This window comes from Cynocephalus volans, chromosome 1 (assembly GCF_027409185.1).
Source record: "Cynocephalus volans isolate mCynVol1 chromosome 1, mCynVol1.pri, whole genome shotgun sequence".
NCBI lineage: Eukaryota > Metazoa > Chordata > Mammalia > Dermoptera > Cynocephalidae > Cynocephalus > Cynocephalus volans.
The window spans coordinates 218,582,657-218,603,527 of record NC_084460.1 but is presented as its reverse complement, the minus strand read 5'-3'; the positions used below and the strand labels follow the sequence as shown (position 1 = coordinate 218,603,527).

General features: G+C 39.8%; 1 protein-coding gene across 2 annotated transcripts in view; it reads right to left on the bottom strand.

Annotated features, from left to right (window-relative positions):
- The window catches only part of EPC2 (enhancer of polycomb homolog 2), a 113,737-nt gene extending 100,375 nt beyond the window's left edge, over positions 1-13,362 (bottom strand). For both annotated transcript variants that reach the window (XM_063109264.1, XM_063109272.1), the window contains exon 1: positions 12,928-13,362. In XM_063109264.1, coding sequence (XP_062965334.1) covers positions 12,928-13,080 — 153 coding nt within the window. In that variant the 5' untranslated portion in view covers positions 13,081-13,362. The remainder of the gene's footprint in view (positions 1-12,927) is intronic.
- Between the last annotated feature and the right edge of the window lie 7,509 nt (positions 13,363-20,871).

Here is a 20,871-nt window from a genome sequence, read left to right as displayed (position 1 = left end):
ATGGGTGATTTCACCATTTAAAGGGGCCCCCAAGTGTAGTGCTATAGTGTGATCTAGTGTTCCCAAGCACAAGAAGGCTGTGATGTGCCTTAGAAAGAAAATACATGTGTTACATAAATTTTGTTCAGACATTAGTTACAGTACTGCTGGCTATGATGAGTTCAATGCCTACAAATCACCAATATATATTAAATAAGATATTTTTAAACAGAAACACACATAAAACAAAGTTGTGTATTGATCAGTTGATAAAACTGTTGTGATCAGAAGCTTGAAGGAACCTAACCCTGTATTTCCTCTAGGCGCAATGGTTCAGCATTCAATAATTCTGTGCTCGTGGTGACTTTACAGAACATAACTCTCTGGAATAATGAAAATTGTATTAATGTGTGTGTGTGTCTGTCAAAGTGCACTTTACTTAGATTACACATACACACAATGAGTCACAGTTAAAGAAGTTTGTAAACCAATGAATTAAAGCACAAGGAAAGGAAACCATGAAAGGAGTGGTAAAATGATAAGGCAGAAGGCATGGATAATGAGCACATCACCAATCTCTTTTTTCTACCTAGACAAATCAATCCCACTGAATCAGAATCACTCAAATTGTGATTTGGTTGGTAGATATAGGATAAAGACTACATATGTGTTTTATATAAGCATTCCAGATATTCTGAAGTGTAGCCAAGATAAGAATCACTATTCTACCTCTTAAACTGATGGTTCTCAAAGTTGGTCCCTAGACAGCATCAGGATCACTTGGGAACTTCTTAAAAATCCAATCCTTAGGCTCCATACTAGACTCACTAAATCAGACATTCTGGGGATGAGGCCCCGTGATATCTTTTCTAACGAGCTCTCCAAAGTGATTATGATGCATGCTAAAGTCTGAGAATCACTGACCTAAATCTTTTGATGTTTCTTTTGGGGATATTCTGCAAGCCTTGATGAACTCTGCTAAGGCAGATGAGCTATTTCAAATAAAGCTGAGGGATAAATATCTACTGACCAAGCACTTATAATACGTAGGTCATCTCTTTCCAAGTGCTTTCTTTATGGAAAGTGGCCCTTGTGCTTTAACCCAAAATGTGTAAAATCTACGCATTACTTGTGTACTAATCAAGCAGCACTGTTTCTCTAGGTCATCCTCCACAGTTTCTCTTTGCCAGAATTCTTTTAATAGTTACTGTTTATAATACAATTTTGTCCTAAAAAGTCAATCTATACTAGAGCACAAAAAAATTATTTCAACCCTCTTAACAACTCTACTGGGTATCACATACTTCCCTCTATCAAAGTCACAATATGTGTCTAAAGAAAACTCATGGCTTTCTAGCACACACAAATCATTTCAACACTAATTCGGAAAAATTAATTCAATAGTATATTACAGTCAGTTAGCTGTTACATGAATTCACATATACTGTGGTCCAAATCATGTCCCTCATGACATAAATTTCCACAGTATCACTTTTATCTTCCACGTTAACAGATTACACCTCATATGGAGTTGCTTGAAGACAAGTACATCTCATTCCCTTCTGTGTCTAAAGCACGGAACAGGGGCTATTTACTGAATGAATAAACAAACAACTACAGTGAAAGTTAGAGAGAGTGTAGTCTGTATGAAATATCGGCTTGCCAATATAAGTGAAATAAGATGACTTTCTTCTAATAACTACCCTATTGTTGCTCTTCTGACCCAAGTTGCTACCTGAGGCCATAAATAAATGTTAGAGAAAATACACAAACGAGTCACTTAATACGTTAATCTGATTTTAATATTCTTAAATAAAAGAGTAAACAAAAATTGTATGCACAATGCAAGGCTTTACTGACAACCAAATTCCCATATGGGAATGACAGGTTAAGGTTTTGCTATCCAAACTCCAAACAAACCAAGAGAAAACTTAACATCAAAATTATCTAACTTTATAATCTAGTTTAAGAAACTAACTTTAAGGTCATATATATATTTGGCCAATTTACTAAGTAAAAAGGTTTTGTCTAGAAATTTTTTAGAATATACACACACACACAAACACAACTGCTAATAGTAGCTGCCTCTGGAGAGTGTTTCTGGACCAGAGGAAGGACACTTACTTTTTATATATATCCTTTGATGCAGTTAAATTTTCATCTTTACATCATGTGGATACATTATCTATAAATTTTAAAAAGCTAGCAGAAGATGTCTGAAATATGAAAATAAGACAATTTTTTGTCTTTATCTCCTTTATAGTGATGGAAATAAAATCTGCTGCCTGCCTATATTGTTTGGGACAAGGATGACATAGGAATGAGACTGCCATTTGGGCCATGGAAAGTCTCCTGAGGAGTTCTGAACCTCAACTCATAGATCCCCAAAACATCCTTAGAATGAAAGAACTGAGGGGTCCATGAACTTGGATGAGAAAATAATCATTTATTCAATTTCACTAACTTCTAACAAATTTAACATTTCCTTCAATTACTAATGTAGGCAACAGGCCACAGTGGTACTAGCAGTATCTGTGACTAGCAATACCAACAGAAATCCTAGATCTTTTCATAGTATATTATTACAGTGGTTGCACTAGTCAAAATGTTATTTACATTCTTAACAACTCCAAATTTAAGATAATGAGATCCACCTCTAAATCCTGTCTTAATGTTTTTTTTTTTTAATTTTATTTTCTCGATATACATTGTGGTTGATTATTGTTGCCCCTTACCAAAACCTCCCTCTCTCCTCCCTCTCCTCCCTCCCCCACAACAATGTCCTTTCTGTTTGCTTGTCGTATCAACTTCAAGTAACTGTAGTTGTTATATCCTCCCCCCCCCCCCGGTTTTTTGTGTGTGTGTGTGAATTTATATATTAATTTTTAGCTCCCACCAATAAGTGAGAACATGTGGTATTTCTCTTTCTGTGCCTGACTTGTTTCACTTAATATAATTCTCTCAAGGTCCATCCATGTTGTTGCAAATGGCAGTATTTCATTTGTTTTTATAGCTGAGTAGTATTCCATTGTGTAGATACCACACTTTCCGTATCCACTCATCTGATGATGGACATTTGGGCTGGTTCCAACTCTTGGCTATTGTAAAGAGTGCTGCGATGAACATTGGGGAACAGGTATACCTTCGACTTGATGATTTCCATTCCTCTGGGTACATTCCCAGCAGTGGGATAGCTGGGTCATATGGTAGATCTATCTGCAATTGTTTGAGGAACCTCCATACCATTTTCCATAGAGGCTGCACCATTTTGCAGTCCCACCAACAATGTATGAGAGTTCCTTTTTCTCCGCAACCACGCCAGCATTTATCGTTCAGAGTCTTTAGGATTTTAGCCGTCCTATAAATCCTGTCTTAATGTTAATAAAGCACATATATTAAAAACTTTTTGATAACTGTATATTGATAGCTATATTTTAAAATAATTGGTTTATTTGATTTTATTTTATGCATTTAAGACATCATTCTCAGAAGTTTCATCACACTGTCAAAAGAGTCAAGAAGTCCTGGATAATGGTTCTCAAATCAGGTGCAATAGCCCCTATCTGGAAATTGAGGGAAGAAGCAGTTTGGGGTTATTCCAACTGGAAAGCTACCAGAAATTAATGAGCAGGGGATAAATGTGATAAACTCTTTTTTTGTCTGTGACAGTCCCATACAACCAACTACAAATCAAATGCTAATAGTGCCCCATCTGAGTGTTAAGACACATTTCAAGAATCAAATAAATGGCATGACAACATTCATCAGTACCAAAATTTCCAAACATGTAAGTATTCATCCTAGAGTCCACTGGCGTATTAGAATGTCTCTCTTCATTTGTCTCTCCAGTGTGTACGACCCACTGAACAGATTTTCATCACTTAACTCTCCCCGCTCCATGACTAACTAATCTAATTTAAAAATAAAATCAATTCTGAAAAACAAATACAATATTTAACTATCAACTACTCAGGACCCAATTATTACTCTAAGGATTACCTGAAGATTTAGTTTTCTTATTCTCTAATTTTCAAGGACTTTAATTTTTTTAAATCAATTTGATTATTAACTGCTCTGCCAGGAAACAGAGATATGTGGGTACTTCAAAAAGATCATGGAAAAACAGATTTTAAAGATAATACAAATCTTTCCACAAACTTTTGGAGTACCATCATACACATATTAATTTGCTAATTCTTGACAGCTGTAAAAATATATATATTTAATTGGCCCAAGAAAAAAATGTGAAGCTACATCACAGAATAATGCATGGGGATGCTCTATATATTTTACTCTTCCATACTTCTTCATATATGTTATCCTATATAATTAAAAATTGTTAATAATAAAAAGTTGCCTGTACAAGGCACTGACTTAAGTCTTTACAAAAAATTTCACCTTTAAAACTATGCTTTGAAATACTTCTCATTAAACAGATGAAGAAACAGGGCTTAATGAGGTTAAGTAATTTACCTTGCCCACAGGGGAAGTGGCAGAGGCTAGGATTAGCACTTAAGTCACAATTTCAAAGTTCCAACAACTTCATCAAATTAACAGTACAAATGAGTGTTGCTTGTCAACAACAGCCTCATGTTCCATCCCCTCTGCCCCCCAAATAGGAAGAAAGACAGCTGGGAAGCAAAGATATGAGTTAGAGAGCTGACAGGCTGACTCTTCCACTCTGCATTCCTCTGACTTCACAGCAATACTAGCTGACGGGAAGAAAGAAACCTAAAAGTATGTGGATATAAAGAAATGGTGCTGAGGAGATTGTAGAAGTGACTGCTATATTCCTCTGCAGTATTAATCCCATAAGGAACAGTTGTGCATGATGCAGTAGGTAAACTGAAGTTCTGTTCCATTTAAATAGCACAGACAAGGCAAATAATCAAGAATCGACTTTAAGACAAAATCAAATAATCATGATGGACCTTCTGCTGTCTACATTGGTCTCCTTCGTGGCTCACTACTATCAGCCTTTCCTCCTCATGCTGTCCCTACACACCCACTATGCTGTTTGTACTTCAACTCTACTTAAAACTAAATGAAGATGCAGAGCTGTATGCTTAGTGATACACCCAAACTCCACCCAAGTGGCCAGGGGCATTACAACAAACTTTCTATCACTTAAGATAAAAAGTGATATAAGTCCCTAGTCGCTATCTTGCCTGCCTTAGACACTGAGTAAAACAAAGACATGATACCTTCCTTTAGGCATCTAGTCTAGCTGGGAAAATAAGTGTCTACTCACTCTCTCATGCACACACTGTCACTCTCTCATACATACATAATATTCACACACACTCAAGTGAGAGACATGAGATATTAGAAAACTGAAATAAACTCAAGTGGTATGCACTAAAAGTACTTCTAAATATCAGAACACTTACAACAATGAGTAAGAGTAGTAAAGATAATGAAAGAAAATTTCTTGAAAGCAGGGGAAGTGATTATATACAAAACATATCCAGAGTGGATTGCTCTACTGATCTCTAGGAAAAAATAGTATCACATACTGGAAAATTGATTCTCATTAAAAAAATAAAAAAAAAGAATGCTAAGCCAAATTGACAGAATCTCAGTAGTATTAAAGAGTTAAACCTTACTTATTAATATCTTCCGAATATTTAGTGTCACATTTGTTAGTTCTTTTCATCCAATTAACATTATGGACTATACGCTCAGTAGACAGACATGCGGATTTGCAGATGCAAGTAATTCTTAGAACCAAAGCTCCTTTAAAACTCAGTACAATTCTATTTCACAAATGAGGAAAAGGCCAGAAAGGTTAAATAATTTCTTAGAGGTCACACACAACTCATCCTATACTACTCAGAAAATTCATAAGCGTGAAGAGTTTGCTTTCTTTAAATGGACTTTGGACACTTCTTTTATAGTCCTTAATTCAAATTTCATTTAAAAATATGTTATATAAAAAACATTCTAATCTCATTAAAACACCTTACAAATGTATGGTTGTAAACACACACTAAGTATACAAATTCACCTTGAGACAAACCATAGATTAAAACAATTTAACTTCTAAGTTTTTTGGGTGGCTAAGTTTTTTGGGGAGGGGGAATGGCTGGCCGGTAAGGGGATCTAAACCCTTGATCTTGGTGTTTTCAGTACCAAGTAAGCAAACTGGCCAGTCCTAAATTCCTAACTTTTGACCGTGTTATACACCCATTAATAGCAGACCTCTCAGAGCAGCTCCTTGGAAGTTGCCCTTAGGAACATATGTATACTAACTTCCCCTGTTCCTTGACTGGCAGACTTAGAAGGAGATAACTGATACAAGCTAGACCATAATCCTCTGTATCTCAAGAATCTGCAATTTTAAACTGAGAAATATAACAATGATGTTAATAATAGCTAATATTTATGGAATGCCTACTGCATGCCACAAACTGTTCCAAGCACACTACAATTTATCCTCCCAACAACCCCATGAGATTTTATAGATGATGTTAACCTGCCCAAGAACTCAAACCTATATATATAGTCTGGCTCCAGAACATGCACTTAAGTACTACGCTATACTGTTTCTCAAAAGATTGGGAATTGTTAGAGTTGAGTGTTATCAATGTCACTTACTGCTGAAGGGCCTATAGCTGCCCTGATTCGTGGCCTTCCAAAGACCTAAAGACCTGACTATTTAACCCTTCCTTGGAGCCTGTGAGACAACCTCCAGGATTCTTAAAGTAGCCAGATTTGGTTTCTGTTACTTGAAATCAACCTAATCATCCCACTTGTCAAGTATTTATAAGGCCTTATTTTTAGAGAACAGATACAGATGAAATCTAAACTTACACCACAGATAAATCAGCCCTTTAATTTTTTTAAAAAGAAATGTGTTTACAAAAGGGAGTCATCAGTTTTTTTCATAATGTCATTCCCTCAGGCAAAGACTCCTCCTTGCCTATAAGATAATAAATGATAGAACAGTAAAGGTATAATGGACCTTAGATATCATCTAGTTCTCAACCCACTCATTTTACAGATGAAACAGTACAATGTTGAGGCTCAATTGGCCTGGAGTCAATTAGCTATATGGCCTGAGTTCAAATCCTGACTCTACCATGTTCTATTCTAGGTAGGTAATCTTGGGCAAGTTACTTCGCTTCTAAAGCCTCAATTTCTTCCTTTGGAAAAAAGATGATAATAGCACTCACTACTCATCCTACTGTTATAATGAGCTCTAAACCATCTACTGAGTTTATCAAAGTGCTTGGCACATGCTCAACATACCAACTAACACACACTCAATAAATGTTAGTAATAAGGAACTGAGATTCAGAAAAGGTAGGCAATTTCCCAAATTATATGGCCACACTATGTCAGAACAAGAACCAGAAACAGACTCATGCTGCAATGGTCTTTTTTGTACATCACCTTAACAACTCCTTGGCCTAACATTCAAAACCATCATAATCTGGTATAATTCTACCTCTTTTTCAACCTAATCTCCACCCCAATTTCTATTCATTCATTCACCAAATTTCTTTAGTGCCTTAACACTTTCTAGCACTGAAGATATAGCAGGGAACAAAGGAAAGAGGAGGAAAAAAAGTAAAATATGTCTGTATATCCAAAAGAAAGGAAAGAGCTAAAAGAATGATACAGTCAGCAGTGACAGAGTGCTATCCTTCAGAAGTTTCTATCAGCAGGGGAAGAAGGATAGGCAAAGATAAATAGAGAACACATAACATGGAAGAACCTTCCTTTAGTCTAGTTAACATCCACAGAACTGGCTTTAAATATTCCTGCAACTCAAGTATTTGTTTCAACATACACCGTACAACCAAACCTGAAAGCCCAAATCCGTGCATCTCTCCAAGAAGCCATCTCTATACAGTCCAGTAAATTTTCTTTGACTCCTCTGAACTGAATTGATATTTAACTTTTTCTAATGCTCTTTTGATGTCTGTCAGGTTAACTTAACCCAGTAGTTTTTGCTAACTTTCCAGATACATGTTTCTGACCTCTGTGACTCATTTAAGTTCCATGATATCAAGGTCTATATCTTTGTTTAAACCTAACAACACTTCAGCACACAGGCTTACACATACTTTTGATATACAGACCCCTTTAAATAGTTCCCCAATATCTTATTTAGATAACCTGGCATTTAGATAATACCTGGTATGTCATTTGCTTTTCTTGAAAGAAAAAATGCTTTATGTTTCACAGTATCACAAAACTGCATTTTATATCCTCTCTAGAACCTCTCTATTATGAAACAAGAAATATATTATTACCAAAAGTAATTTTGAAAAGGTATTAAGACTGAATATATTTCTACTCTATCATTCAAAATATCACTTAAAATATTAAGATAATGGCAAAAAATAGGCACCATGTGAGGGGAGATAGGGCAATTCAAGCCAGTCATGATCTTTTTCTTTAAAAATAAGCTGAATCACATGATTAATGTGAACGCTGGTTCATTCTGATATAAAGAAATATCTCACAAATCTATGTACACCTACCAGAGTTACTTAACACAAGATAAAGACTAATATTGCAACCATACCTATGTGTAAAAAAAGACTTCTGTATTTAAAGAGGCCTCTAACTTAAGAGAAAAAAAAAAATAGTATTTAGGTATACACAGTACCAAAATAAGCAACCAAAGAGAATTCTTGGAAGAACTTGCCAAATTCTGCTAATGAATTTTATATATATATATGATTATATATATATATATATATACACACACACACACATACACACACATATACATACATGTACAGAAAGAGAGGGGAAGGAAAAGGGGGAGGGGGGGCAGAAAAAGAGAAGGGAGACTCAAAAACATAGCTCTTGATACAGGGAAAGAAACAGAAGCTCATTCAACACTTTACAAACGTTTACCAAGCATACTTACTGGGACAGGCTCAATTCCAGGCATTTGAAATATATTATTGAACAAAAAAAGCAACAATCCTTGCTCATAACAGAGATTATATTCTAGCAGGAGAAAAATCTAAACTGTAGAATAGTTTCCCATAAATTTCTTATATGCTTAAGATAGCATAAACACTCATATAAAAATAATGGCGCCAATACAGGGAGAAACAAAGTTAATGGACTGCTAAGAAAAAAGAGAAAATCTGAAAAGCCTAGAGCAGAAAGAGTTAAGTGATGGAAAAAACTACACTTCTTATTAATTTAAGTCCAGCCAAACCAATATCTTTTAAAGTTTCCAAAATTATAAAAAGTAAAATACTGTTTACAAAAACTACAATGAACTTAATAATAGTTCAGATGATAATTTGGGGTTCTGTAAGAACCCTGGATATGGGATCAGTCTTTTGTGACATTAAAGGCAAGGGTTTGAATTCTAGCCCTGCCCTTTACCAGCAATAAGACCTTTCAGCTTCTTCATTTATGAAATAGAAACGGTAATATCTCACAGAGCTGTTACTAGAATTAAATGGTAACCAAAAACTGGAAACAACCCAAATATCCAACAACACATGGGTGGATAAATACAGTACATTAATTCATTGGAATACTATTCAGCAACAAAAAGGAATAGACTGGTATACACACAAAAAAAACATGAATGAATCTTAAAGGCATTATGATAAGCAACAGATGCCAGACACAAAAAATATTTATGATTCCATTTATATGAAAGTCTAGAAAAGGCAAAACTAACCTATAGTGAAAGAAAACAAATCAGTGGTTGCTTGGAACTAGGGGTGGAGAGGGACTGATTTTAAAGGAGCACAAAGGAACTTGTTCCAATTTTGGAAATGTTCTGTATCTTGTTTCCATGGGTGTATACATATGTCAAAGCTCAAACTCTATGCTGTAAATAGATACATTTTATTGTATGTAAATTATACCTCAAAAAAGTTGATTTTAAAAAGGATTAAATAAAATAATATATGGAAAGTCCTTAGCACAGTATCTGGGGCATAAGAAGTATTCAATAAATGGTAGATATTAAAAACATCAATTACCATTACACAACACTCATGGGGAGGTGGCAGAACCACTGATCACCTGATTTTTCTGTTTTAGATTATAAATAAACATAAGTTTACAGTATTTGACCTAACCAAGTGCCATTAGGAGCAGTACAGAGACCAAGTTACAGGAGGATGTCAACTGGCAGATCTTAGGCAAAAAACAATAAAAATAAAGAAGGGGAAGAAAAGAAGTAAAAGATGGAAGCATATCCAAAAGAAAACAAAAGGCTAAGAGAATGATACAGTCATCAAGGATACAGTGCTACCAATGCCAGAGAACTCCTAGATTACTTCATCTAGGCATTGTCAGAATGTAACTCAAAATTGAGTCAATAACTACATAAACAAAGTCTAACAGTCCAATAGCTACACAGAGAAACAGTTCTTAATTTTATTGGGGGTGGGGGGCAGTGGAGCCATCCTTGAAGGCTTCAAAATGGAGTCAAAAGATTTTGCCAATCAAGCAGGAAAGGACAGTTTAGAAATACCAGACAAGAATTATAAATACATAAACCAAAGTTGTTGTTTTGGGGTTTTTTTTAACAAATCTACACGATTAAAAAAAAATACTTATCATGACTAATTAGAACATCTAGATATTGGAAGTTGAAATGAAATACAATTCAAGTGAAACACAAAACATTTGTGAAATTTATATTTTACTGCTACTGAGAACTGTTTATGAAGGCAGAACTTTTTTTTTTAAATGCCTAATTCTGCTTAATAACAAAAGTCCTGTAAATAAGACAAGAAGAACTGAACTGGCTGTCACTCAAGAAAGCACAATTCTTCGAACATTCATGTTAATTAAAAAGAAAAGAAAAGAAAGAAAAACTAACACCCCAATTGGACATTCTGGGAAGCAAGAAACTTTAGACTATAAATCTTAATTGTTGGGATTTGTTTAGTTTAAATTTTAAGAACGTCCACCAGCAACATTAAAGAGGCAAAAAGGGCAGAACAAAGAGTAAGAAGTCCTGGGTTTCAGCTCTAGTTCTATCAGAATTTGAATTTCTTCTTCCTTAAGAAGCTGAAGCAGCCTACTGAAAAGAATCCAAGCTTAACAATCTAGAATGAAAATCACAAGTTTTACTGAAAAAATTAATACTACAAAATTGTGACAGGGTCAAGCGCTAACATGAAAAAAACTAATCTGTAAATTTTCTTCCTAAATTAAAATACCAAAACATATGTGGCAAACCAATGATCAAATATATTGCTGATTGCAAAAAGTAATATATCTTCTAGGGGTTTACTGTTAATTCCAGAATACGTTTCTTCCTAACTCAAGATGTAAAATAATAGGTAATTACATACAAGTAATTACATACAATATTGAGACTTAAGACTTATAAGTCACCTTTCTTTTGAGGTCAAAACCCGTAAAATAATTAACAAATTTCCAAAGTTGTGTTTTTTAAAGTAGAAAGCAATTAATTCTTGTACATACTATAACTTTCTTAATTACCCTTCCCATGAAAAACTGAGCTAAGTTAGAAACAAATTTTATTTAAAAAAACAAAAAATTTTCGCATATGACTGAGCTCTAAACCTTAGGCATAAATGCTGGGTTTTAATCTTATTTTTTTAAAACCCAGCTTTTATTTTTTAAATAAATAACATTAAATTTAAAAATTAAAAAAATTTTTTTAAATTGGATGTTCATCCTGAACATATTCATTTTCTCCTGAAAATGTAAAACTTTCAAGTAATCAAACACCAAAGAGAAATGTGATTAAATCACAGCAGAAAGTAGTAATAACAGGGTAACATAATGAGGTCAGAACTCGATCAGCCAATCAAAGGCATAAAAGCATTTCCTGCAATATTAATAGTCAAAAGAGAAAACCAATCACGGAAACCTCGAGCTTTCTTTTGACAGTCGCAGAAGCAAGAGGACCAATCCACACACACCCGAGGTTGACAATAAGGCGGGACCGTAGGTTCATTGAAGAAATTCTTGAGGGTGCAGTTACTATGAACTTCGCACGCAAGTAACATCACTCCAGAGGCATAAACACTCTGTCGGGCCAAGCGAAACTCAACCGTATGCAAAATTTAACCCGTCAGGAGGAAAAGCATAACCTTTGCCAAAAGGCACCGTATTATCAAAAATACAATTGTCAATTTAGATGCATTAGGTCCTCAACTTCTAAAGGACCACACTTCAATGACAATTCACGGGGGCTCAGCTCAGCGACAGCGGAGCGCCGGCGGCTCATTCCCGGGCAACCCCAGTTCCTTCCTAACGCTGCGCACTGAGCGGAGGCCGACCCAGCGAGGCTCGCGCAGACCCCGCCCGCCCGCCGCCCGCCCCGCGCCCCGCATCCCGCGTCCGGCTCGGGACCGCTGAGCCGACCAGTCGGCTGCTCTCTAACGCTACGTCCAGCCTAGTAGTCTCAGCCCCCGTCCTCCCCCGCCGCAGTGCTGCACCGCTTCGTTCCGCTGCACCATCTCGGGCGGGGGAGCGAGGATTATTACCTTGCTAGGAGGAAGATGTTTGTTTTGAAAGCGCTTTACTTTCCATATATCATTTCAAAAAGCACCCCATGCAAAACTAAATTTAAAAGTGGAAAAGAATATTTCCTAGCCAAAGGATCCCTAGCCATTAATTAACCCCGCGCCGGGGAGGGGGGAAAAAAAAAAGGTAAACAGAGGCTGTACGCCAAGTGCGGCCAGCGCATCTCCTGCGCCATTCCCGGCCGCCGCTTACGGCAAGGCCCCCTTACGGCAGCGTAAGCGGCGCTGCGAGCTAATCACAACACTGGGACGCAACAACATGGCGGCCGCGGGCGGGCGCTGCGCCGGCCGAGAGGGTTTACGCTACTCCGCCGGCGTAAGGTTCTACGCGTTGAAGCAGCAGCGGCGCCCTCCAGCGAGCGTAAAGCGCTCTGTGAATGGCGAGGCCCGACTGACAAAGGGGAGGGGGGAGGAGGGAAGGGGGGGTAATAAACACTCGAGTCCCTACCGATTCCTCCTCCTTCTCCATCCCGGTGGGCATCTGGGGCACGGCCCGGTTGATGGAGACGCAGTCGTTGAGATCAGGCATGTCCTTGCCGCGGTAGATGGGCAGCGGTTTGGCGGCGTCCAGCGCCCGCGCTCGGAAGGAGAGTTTACTCATTGTCTCCCCGCCTTACAGGAACAGCCCGGGCGGCGGCGGCGGGGCGGGCGGGGAGGGGGGGAGGACTCCCGCCGCCTCCTCCACCTCCTTCCTCAGTGCAGCGCGGCCGGCCCGCTCTTCCTCCTCCTCACTGCCCCCGGCCACAGCATGGGCGCCCACCCCACCCGAAAACAGCCCCCCGCCGCCCGCGGCCGCTTCCACACACTAGATCCGCCGCTCGCCCGCCCGATCCGCTCCCTGCGCCATGGCCAACATGGCGGACATTACCACAGCGGCGGCGAGCGATCCCGGCAGCCCGCGCGAGAGCGCGCCCCCGCCGCGAGGACGCGCTTCGCCCTCTCCCTCCCTCCCTCCTTCCTCTCCCTTCCCCTCCCTCGCCTGCCCACCCACTCTCTCCGCGGCGCTGCCGGCCCGCGGAAGCGTGCTCGGCCTCGGGCCGCTCCGAGGAGAGGGGGCGGCGGTGGCTCCCCTCTGCTCGCCGGCCCGCGCTCTCGCCCTATGGCAGGTGCCAGGTGCGCAAGTTCACCCGCACTCCAGAGCGTGCGCCTCTGCTTCCGCGGCCCCGTCACTCGTTCGCTGGGTGTCCCGAAGGAAAGCGCCGGGCGAAAGACGGCCACGTCGAGCAGTGCGTGTGTGCAAATCTGTGAGCGGGAGAGGAAGATGTCGACTTGTGCCCCATCAGCCACCACCCGAGCGTTTGCTTATAAAGCGCTTATCTTAAGGCGGCCCGACCGCAGGCTCATTTGCACCCTCCAATTCGCGCATCCCAGGGAGGTTCGAAAGGTCCCCTCCGTCTGCCCACTCAGAGGGTCGCAGCCTTGCCGCGTCTCGCCTGCCCTGAAAACGCTCAGGCAGTCCAAGCCCGCTTCCCAGCACCCTCTCCTCAGTACCTGTCCTAAAGAGCTCTCCAAGGTAAGGCATCCTTGCCTTCACGGGGAGGATGCTCATGGCAGCAGTGAGGGTTCATGGTTCTAGGCTGCCGGATGCAACAAGTGAACTTGAACCTGTCACCCAAACTTCGGTAGTTATTTAGTGGATGGTAGATATTTCTCTGATTTCTAAACTATTTGAGTTCTTAAAAGTTCAATTTATAAGATTTAACCAAGCCAGCACACATTCCCCAAGTGGTCGATGTTTGTAAAATGTTGGCTGCTGTGGAAGACACGAAGTCTCACATGAAGTTCTGGCCCTCATGGAGCTTCCACGTTCATGGGGTGTCAGGACGGTTGAAAAGATGAATAACAGTGAGAGACGTAAATACTTGGGGAAAAGGGCAGCTGGAACGATAAATGACAGCCGAAGAAAAGTGCAAATACTTGAAGAAAACAGTGCAGGAGATGACACAAGGCAGTAATACATGATTAATTACCAAAGAGTTCTACAGGCAATAATTGTGAGAATTTAGAGAAATGAGACATTACTGTAGCTTGAACTGCTTAGAGAAAGCTCTAAAGAGGAGGGAAAGTCAAGTTGACTCAGACAAGTACCAGCTATTGTTGACATCAAGCATGTTTAGCCAAGAGTTTCTTGGTTAGTCTTCAAGCATTACAGATTTCTCGCAAAATCCCTAAGAAAAGTAACACAATTCACCACTTCCTAATGATTAATAAATATTCTGCCTCGTTCAGAGTAAGGCAGATGGTTTGATTTCTCCAGTCCTTTCTATATGACATCAAAACTACGTCTTTTCTTCCGGTATTCCCTCCTTCTCTACTTCCTCCCCTCAGCCTTTTTCCTCCTCTTCCTCCTCCCCTTTTCTCTGCACTTCCTTCTTTGAAGGCAGAATAGTGGACTTCATGGTAGTGTCTAAGTACTCTAACCAGTTTGTTCCAGCAAGACTTGGAGCATTGTTAAGTAGGGCTTGAGTGTTTTCCATCCACTTTGTTGCTGGAAACAATGGAGATGCTGTGACTCACATCTTGTAAGCAATACCTTCCTCAAGCTTATGGGCATGTCCTGCTCTGAGTGCTACCTTCTGGAGCAGTTCCAAACTTTTGCAAGGAAGGTCAAGACGTTCTTGGGAGGGAGTCAGCACTGGGTTCAAGCCTAAAAAGAGGAAAAAGTGGTGGTTGAAGAAATGAGTCATCCAGGGCTTTTATCTGGATGCCCAGCACTTAGGTTCAGAAAGGATAGCTTTCTTCTAGCCCCTATATTTATTGTTACTCTCAGGAAAGGAAATATTGAGTATCTACAATATACCAGCCATTGTACTGGTACATTATATTATCTCAATTAATTGAATTCCACTTAATTCATATTATAACCCTATGAGGAAATGTCATTTTACCAATAAGGAAATTGAGGCTCAGACAGATAATCTGCCAGACTCCAACACTAACTCCTCACAGAACTGGGTTCAAATCCAGATCCAGCCTGACTCCAAAACTCTTATTTTCTCAACGATGCTATCCAGCTATCCAATCTCTTCCACTCATTGACCTTTCAGCATTCTAAAATTGCTGATCCAAAGTTAATTTCTGAGACCTTCAAACCAATGGCTAATAGAGTGCATAATCCAGAGCCTAAAAATGCAATAGCCTTAAGGAGGGCAGAAACATCTACAGTGTTAATCACTCTATCTCCAGTTCCATACCTGCCATATAGCAGGTATCTAATATGTGTTTATTAACTAATATTCCATTTAAAAAGTTCAGTGATACTGACCCCATTCCACTCCAGCTTGGAGTTTACATACTTTACTGGCCAATCACCTGACCTAGCCATTGCTGCCAATATTTGCTTTTATTACGACCTGCCTTGCTCTCCAGCTTCCTACCTTTGGGCACAAAAATTTTAGAGCCAATTAATGCAATTCAAAGGAAATTTTTTGAAAATTGAAATTCAACCATTGAAATGGGTTTTTCCTGGGGCAGTTTTTTTGTTGTTCTTTTATTTTGACCATGTAACAGGTTTCTTCTCCAAATCTCCACTTTCTTCTTACCCTTTAGGGAATGATTATAGAGCTGGGAATAAAACAGTTTGAGGAAAATAACACAATGCCTTTGTAACTGAGACACAGCCTGTGTTTTCTTGGCTTCCAATTAAGTGCCCAAACCAGAATACTTCTGTTTCACATTTGGAAAGTAGCTTTTATTTGTATATAAATATTATTTTTCATAAAGTATGTTTCTAATCTGTTTGTTGGATATCCAAATAATTGTTAATGCTAAAAACAGAAAATATCTTTTCAACTTTTATAGTAGATCCTCTTATAAAATGTCTTTATCAAAACCTGTTTCAAATGGTTGTGCTGTTTAATAGCTTACTTTAATTTTCATGTATAATGCACTGAGAGCAGTCATCCTAAAATCAGTCCACTTCAAATATGCTCTGGACCAATTACAAGTGACATGCATTTTGCATAGCAGTGTAATATAAACACCCAAGAATTAGAACAAGTTTTAAAGCCATGTCAAAAATAAAACCACTGTCTAAATGTAGTCTAAATTAGAATAAATGTCAAGTAAATGTAAGAATTGAGTTTATATTTCCAGTTTCCATTTCCCAATACTATAATCAAGGCAGGCAGCTTCCAAATAATGGGCAAATTACTTTTCGAAAAGAACCTTAAACTAGTAAACACAGTTGCTGTTCAACTATTGCAGAGTTTTGTAAATGTCACGTTCTTTCTAATTGGCTCCCCATTTCAGCAAACCCAATTGAAAGTTAATTGGGTTGGTATGTGAACGGCATCTCCACCCCTCCCCCTTATGTTCCCAGGAATGAGCCTAGTAGCAATAAAGCTCCGTTGTTTTCCATATGTAATCTGAATGTGGGGTCTACATTCATTACAATCAGCTGGAATTAATCCCATGGTTCCAGTGCCTTTTACTGAGGCAGCCCTGAATCTTTGAGGCATAGGAACAGAGACTGCACTGACAGGTGACATGCCAAACATCTACTCTACCTCTACATTCACCACATTGCAAATACCAGATGGTAAATAAAAATTCGTGGCTGTGGCTTAGTCTCTTAGCAGCATCTCTCCTCTCAGACCTGGTTGGAATCACAGGGTGCCACCTTGTGTATGAGCTGACGATTTACTTCCCAGTTCCACAAAAGATCCAGATAGACTCGGAAATAATCAGCCTGAAAGCTCTGTGTTTTACTAATCAAGGAAAAATGAAACAGATGTAATTGAAGGAAACATTTGAAAACACACAGCTCTCCAGAGGGTCCGCAACACTCAATTTTTAATCACACTGACAGCTGTCTCATTTCTTGCTCCACCCCTGAAGGGAAAACGCACCCAGTGCCCCACACGTGGAATAGATTGATGCTGCTCACTCAGGCTTTGGGATGGAGATACCAGAAATGAGTAAAGCTCTTGTGACAGAGTTAATGAATCTGACATTGACAATTATCTGTCCAAATAGCAAACAAACTACGGAGATTTAATTTCAGACTTTGGATTTCTGAGAAGTACTAGGTTTCATAAAGCTGATGAATAATACTATTAATTTTAGTGAAGTACATGATAGTGAGGTTTAAAGAATGGTTGAGTTTGAAACAGGGAAATACAATTGTTGGAGCAAAGCCACCGGAGGTAAAATTGGATCCTTTCCAATCCAGCTACCTTGCCCTTGAGAAATTCCACATTTGAAGGAAGCCAGCTCTAAATTCAGCACAGCTGCCATTGAGCTGAAGCCACTGTTACAGTTATGGAACTAGCTGGACCTTTCATATTATTTTCAGTAGGAAGTTGGAGTAGAAATTCTGGTGCTTTGGGGGCTACAGGTACACACCCACTGTTGGTTTAGTCTCCTGTAACTTATATTCTTCTCACCTGCCTTCTCTGGCCTCTTCTACTGGCTCATCCTTTTCTCCTCAAGTATCTCTGAAAGGTAACTTGGAAGGTCATTTCTCTGTCTCTCTGTGAAGGCAGCTTAGTCTCCCTGACTTGTTAGCACATCTCAAACAACAAGCAGGCTCAAATCACTGAGCTGGGAGGGGTAAATTGTTAGGAAACCTGGGTTGCTAGTCTAAATGTGGCTCCCCACACCTATCCTTTAATCTCTCCTGCCAACAAAGAACTATGTTTTCAAGCACAGATTTGTGAATGGAGAAAGCAGCTGGAATTCTGAATTAAAGAAAATGGGTGAATTGATTTAGTAACAGACATGTCTTACTGATCTTATCTTTGTTGTCCCATAGAACAAAATATCTTGTTTCCTAAGAAAAGTGCTATAGATTGGATGCCCAACCAAACATATTGAGGCTGAATTCCCACTGTTGACTGTTGAGGGTGGGAAATACTATTACGGTAGTTGAAAGGTTGAGCCTTGAAGAGGTGATTAGATTCTGAAGATCATGCCTAGTGAATGGATTAAATGTAATCATGGGCATGGTTCTGAAGGTTTTAAAAGAGCACATGAGAGGCTAGTCTCTCTCTCTGCTCTGCCATTTCACAATGTAATACACTGCCATCACTGTCACCACAACTAAGGACTTCACCAAATATGTTCCCTGGACTTTGGACTTCTCAGCCTCCAAAACTGTAAGCAATAAATTTCATTTTCTTTGTAAATCACCCAATTCTGTGTATTTTGTTATAAGCAACAGAAATGGAATAATACAAAAAGATTCTGGTATTAACATATTGTGAGCCCCTTAAGTTCCACAGTGACTTGTGCAGAAAGGAAAGCAAAATTGTGTCTCCAAATTAGAACACAGGTTACTTATTGTTTGTCAGCTATTAAGGGTGACTTCGGCAGGAGAAGAAACAAACTGTTGAAATAAAACCACCTAGAAATTTGCCGGCTTATCCACACCCCTCACTTTGTTTCAGAAAGGATTTCAGGTGGGTTTTAAGAGTAGCTGAAATATGCTAGGATAGCATTTGGGCCCTAAATTTCCTAGTACCATGAAATTAGGAAACCTTGTCAGCTTCATAGTTCACAACGTTCATTAGATAAAATGATTGCTCAGGAGATTTACAATTGTTCCTGGTCCTAATTGGAATGTCCAAGAGTACTCATAAATAGAGCAATTAGGTGATAAAACAGATATCTCGACAGTATCCTTACAACGGACAGAAACAGGGCATCCTGTTTCTTGTAGTGACCTTACTTGTAAGCTGATGGCATCATACACAGTCCAGCACAAACAATTCTGCAGGGGTTAGAATGGATGTCTTGAGGCCATGAGCCCCACCCTTGCAGATCCGGGAGTGTGAATGGACACCAGAGCCTCCAGGCAATCCTCCCTGAATAGTGTTTTTCTCTCAACTGTCTCCTGATAAACTGTGTGGCTGAGGGCTCAAAATTGTGCTCTATTACAATTGCCTGAAGTGTTGCTCTTCCAAGTGTCCAGTTTAAGACAGGTCATATGCCTTAAATGACCATGTGGTAGATGACAGAGTTAACATTCTTTTCTGGAGAAAAAGGAGCTTAACAAAAACCAGTGCCTGAATAGAAAGCTGTCCCTCCTGCTCTTGCTAAGGGTGTATCCACTGGCAAGGCCAAGAGGTAATTTGACCTTTACATAAGCAAGGTGTGCACTGTTATCTCAGGGTAGATGGTATTGGGTGGTGGGGAGGTGGAGAAAGGGTGTTCTTGCACACCACAGCCATATGAATGTTGCCCTCTGGTTGATGGCAGCTTTGCTTTCTAGCTGTGACTCTGCCTACTATGCTTATGTTGTGCCTTTGCTTAGACAGATTGCAGCCCCATCTCTACCTGCTACTTGCTGTGGGAGATTTTGTAGCCCAGCAGGCTGGTCTTTAAGGAAACTGAGTTTCAGAGTGCCCTCATTCAAAGGAGTTCAGCTTCTCCTACTGAGAACTATACAGGGGACACATATACACAAGCCCATACCTACAGATGATCCAGACGTGCCATTTTAGGATAATTTGAGGGTATCTGCATGGACAAAGGGACTCCAAAAGTGGATGTCACTTTGAGGACCAACTTTCATCACCACATTGATGTCCTTCACTGGTTTGGGGGTAACTATAGTTTGGTCTGGAGCTTGCTGCTTGAAGGCCCTACTGATGTTTGTGGTCCTTTCTCCTACTACTTCTCTATTTCTTTGGGAATGAAATAGCATAAATAGTATGTTTCAGAAGATGTAGTAAATACATGTTGCGTTTGTCCAAAGGCAGATGTCTCACTGGGTGCCACTTAAACCTGAGAAGGCTTGAATGGTGTGATGTGCTTGGAGAAGATGTAGTAGATGCATGTCACGTTTGTCTGAAGGCAGATGGCTTGCCAGGTGCCACTTAAACCCAAGAAGGCTCAGGGGTGCTGAATAAACCTGATGGCTCACTGGGTGCTATATAAACCCGAGAAAAGAGTGCCACATGAAGACAGGCAGAGGACGGGTGTCCCTGCATAATTTCAAGTATGTTTTCACCTGGTGAAAAGGTGGAAAAGTTAGCCTCCGTTACTATGCGCCTGTCTCTGTGGCAGCGGTTATAGGATAGCCACAGATATGCACAGAGGTAGGGCAGCCACTCTTTGATGGAGTGAGTGAGTGCAGCTGTTCAAACTATGTGGACAAACTAACGCTGGAGAACTGCCTGAAACTGTGTGTGAATGGTGGATGTATGCTAAGCTGATTCAAGTGATTCAAGAGCCGGGGATGGGGAAGCTAGAGGCTAACAGCCAAGACAATGGGAGAAAGGCCCTGAGGGCATTTCGGAAGTTTGGAAGGGCGCCCCTCCCATCACAGACCCGAAGGTCTAAGAGAACTGAGTTTCACTGGAGGACAGACCTGGGGTGCCACTGCCCTTGGGAAACTGCTCCCTGCATCCTGGCCACTCTGACTGGAGCAGCCCTGCCTTGGGTGGCC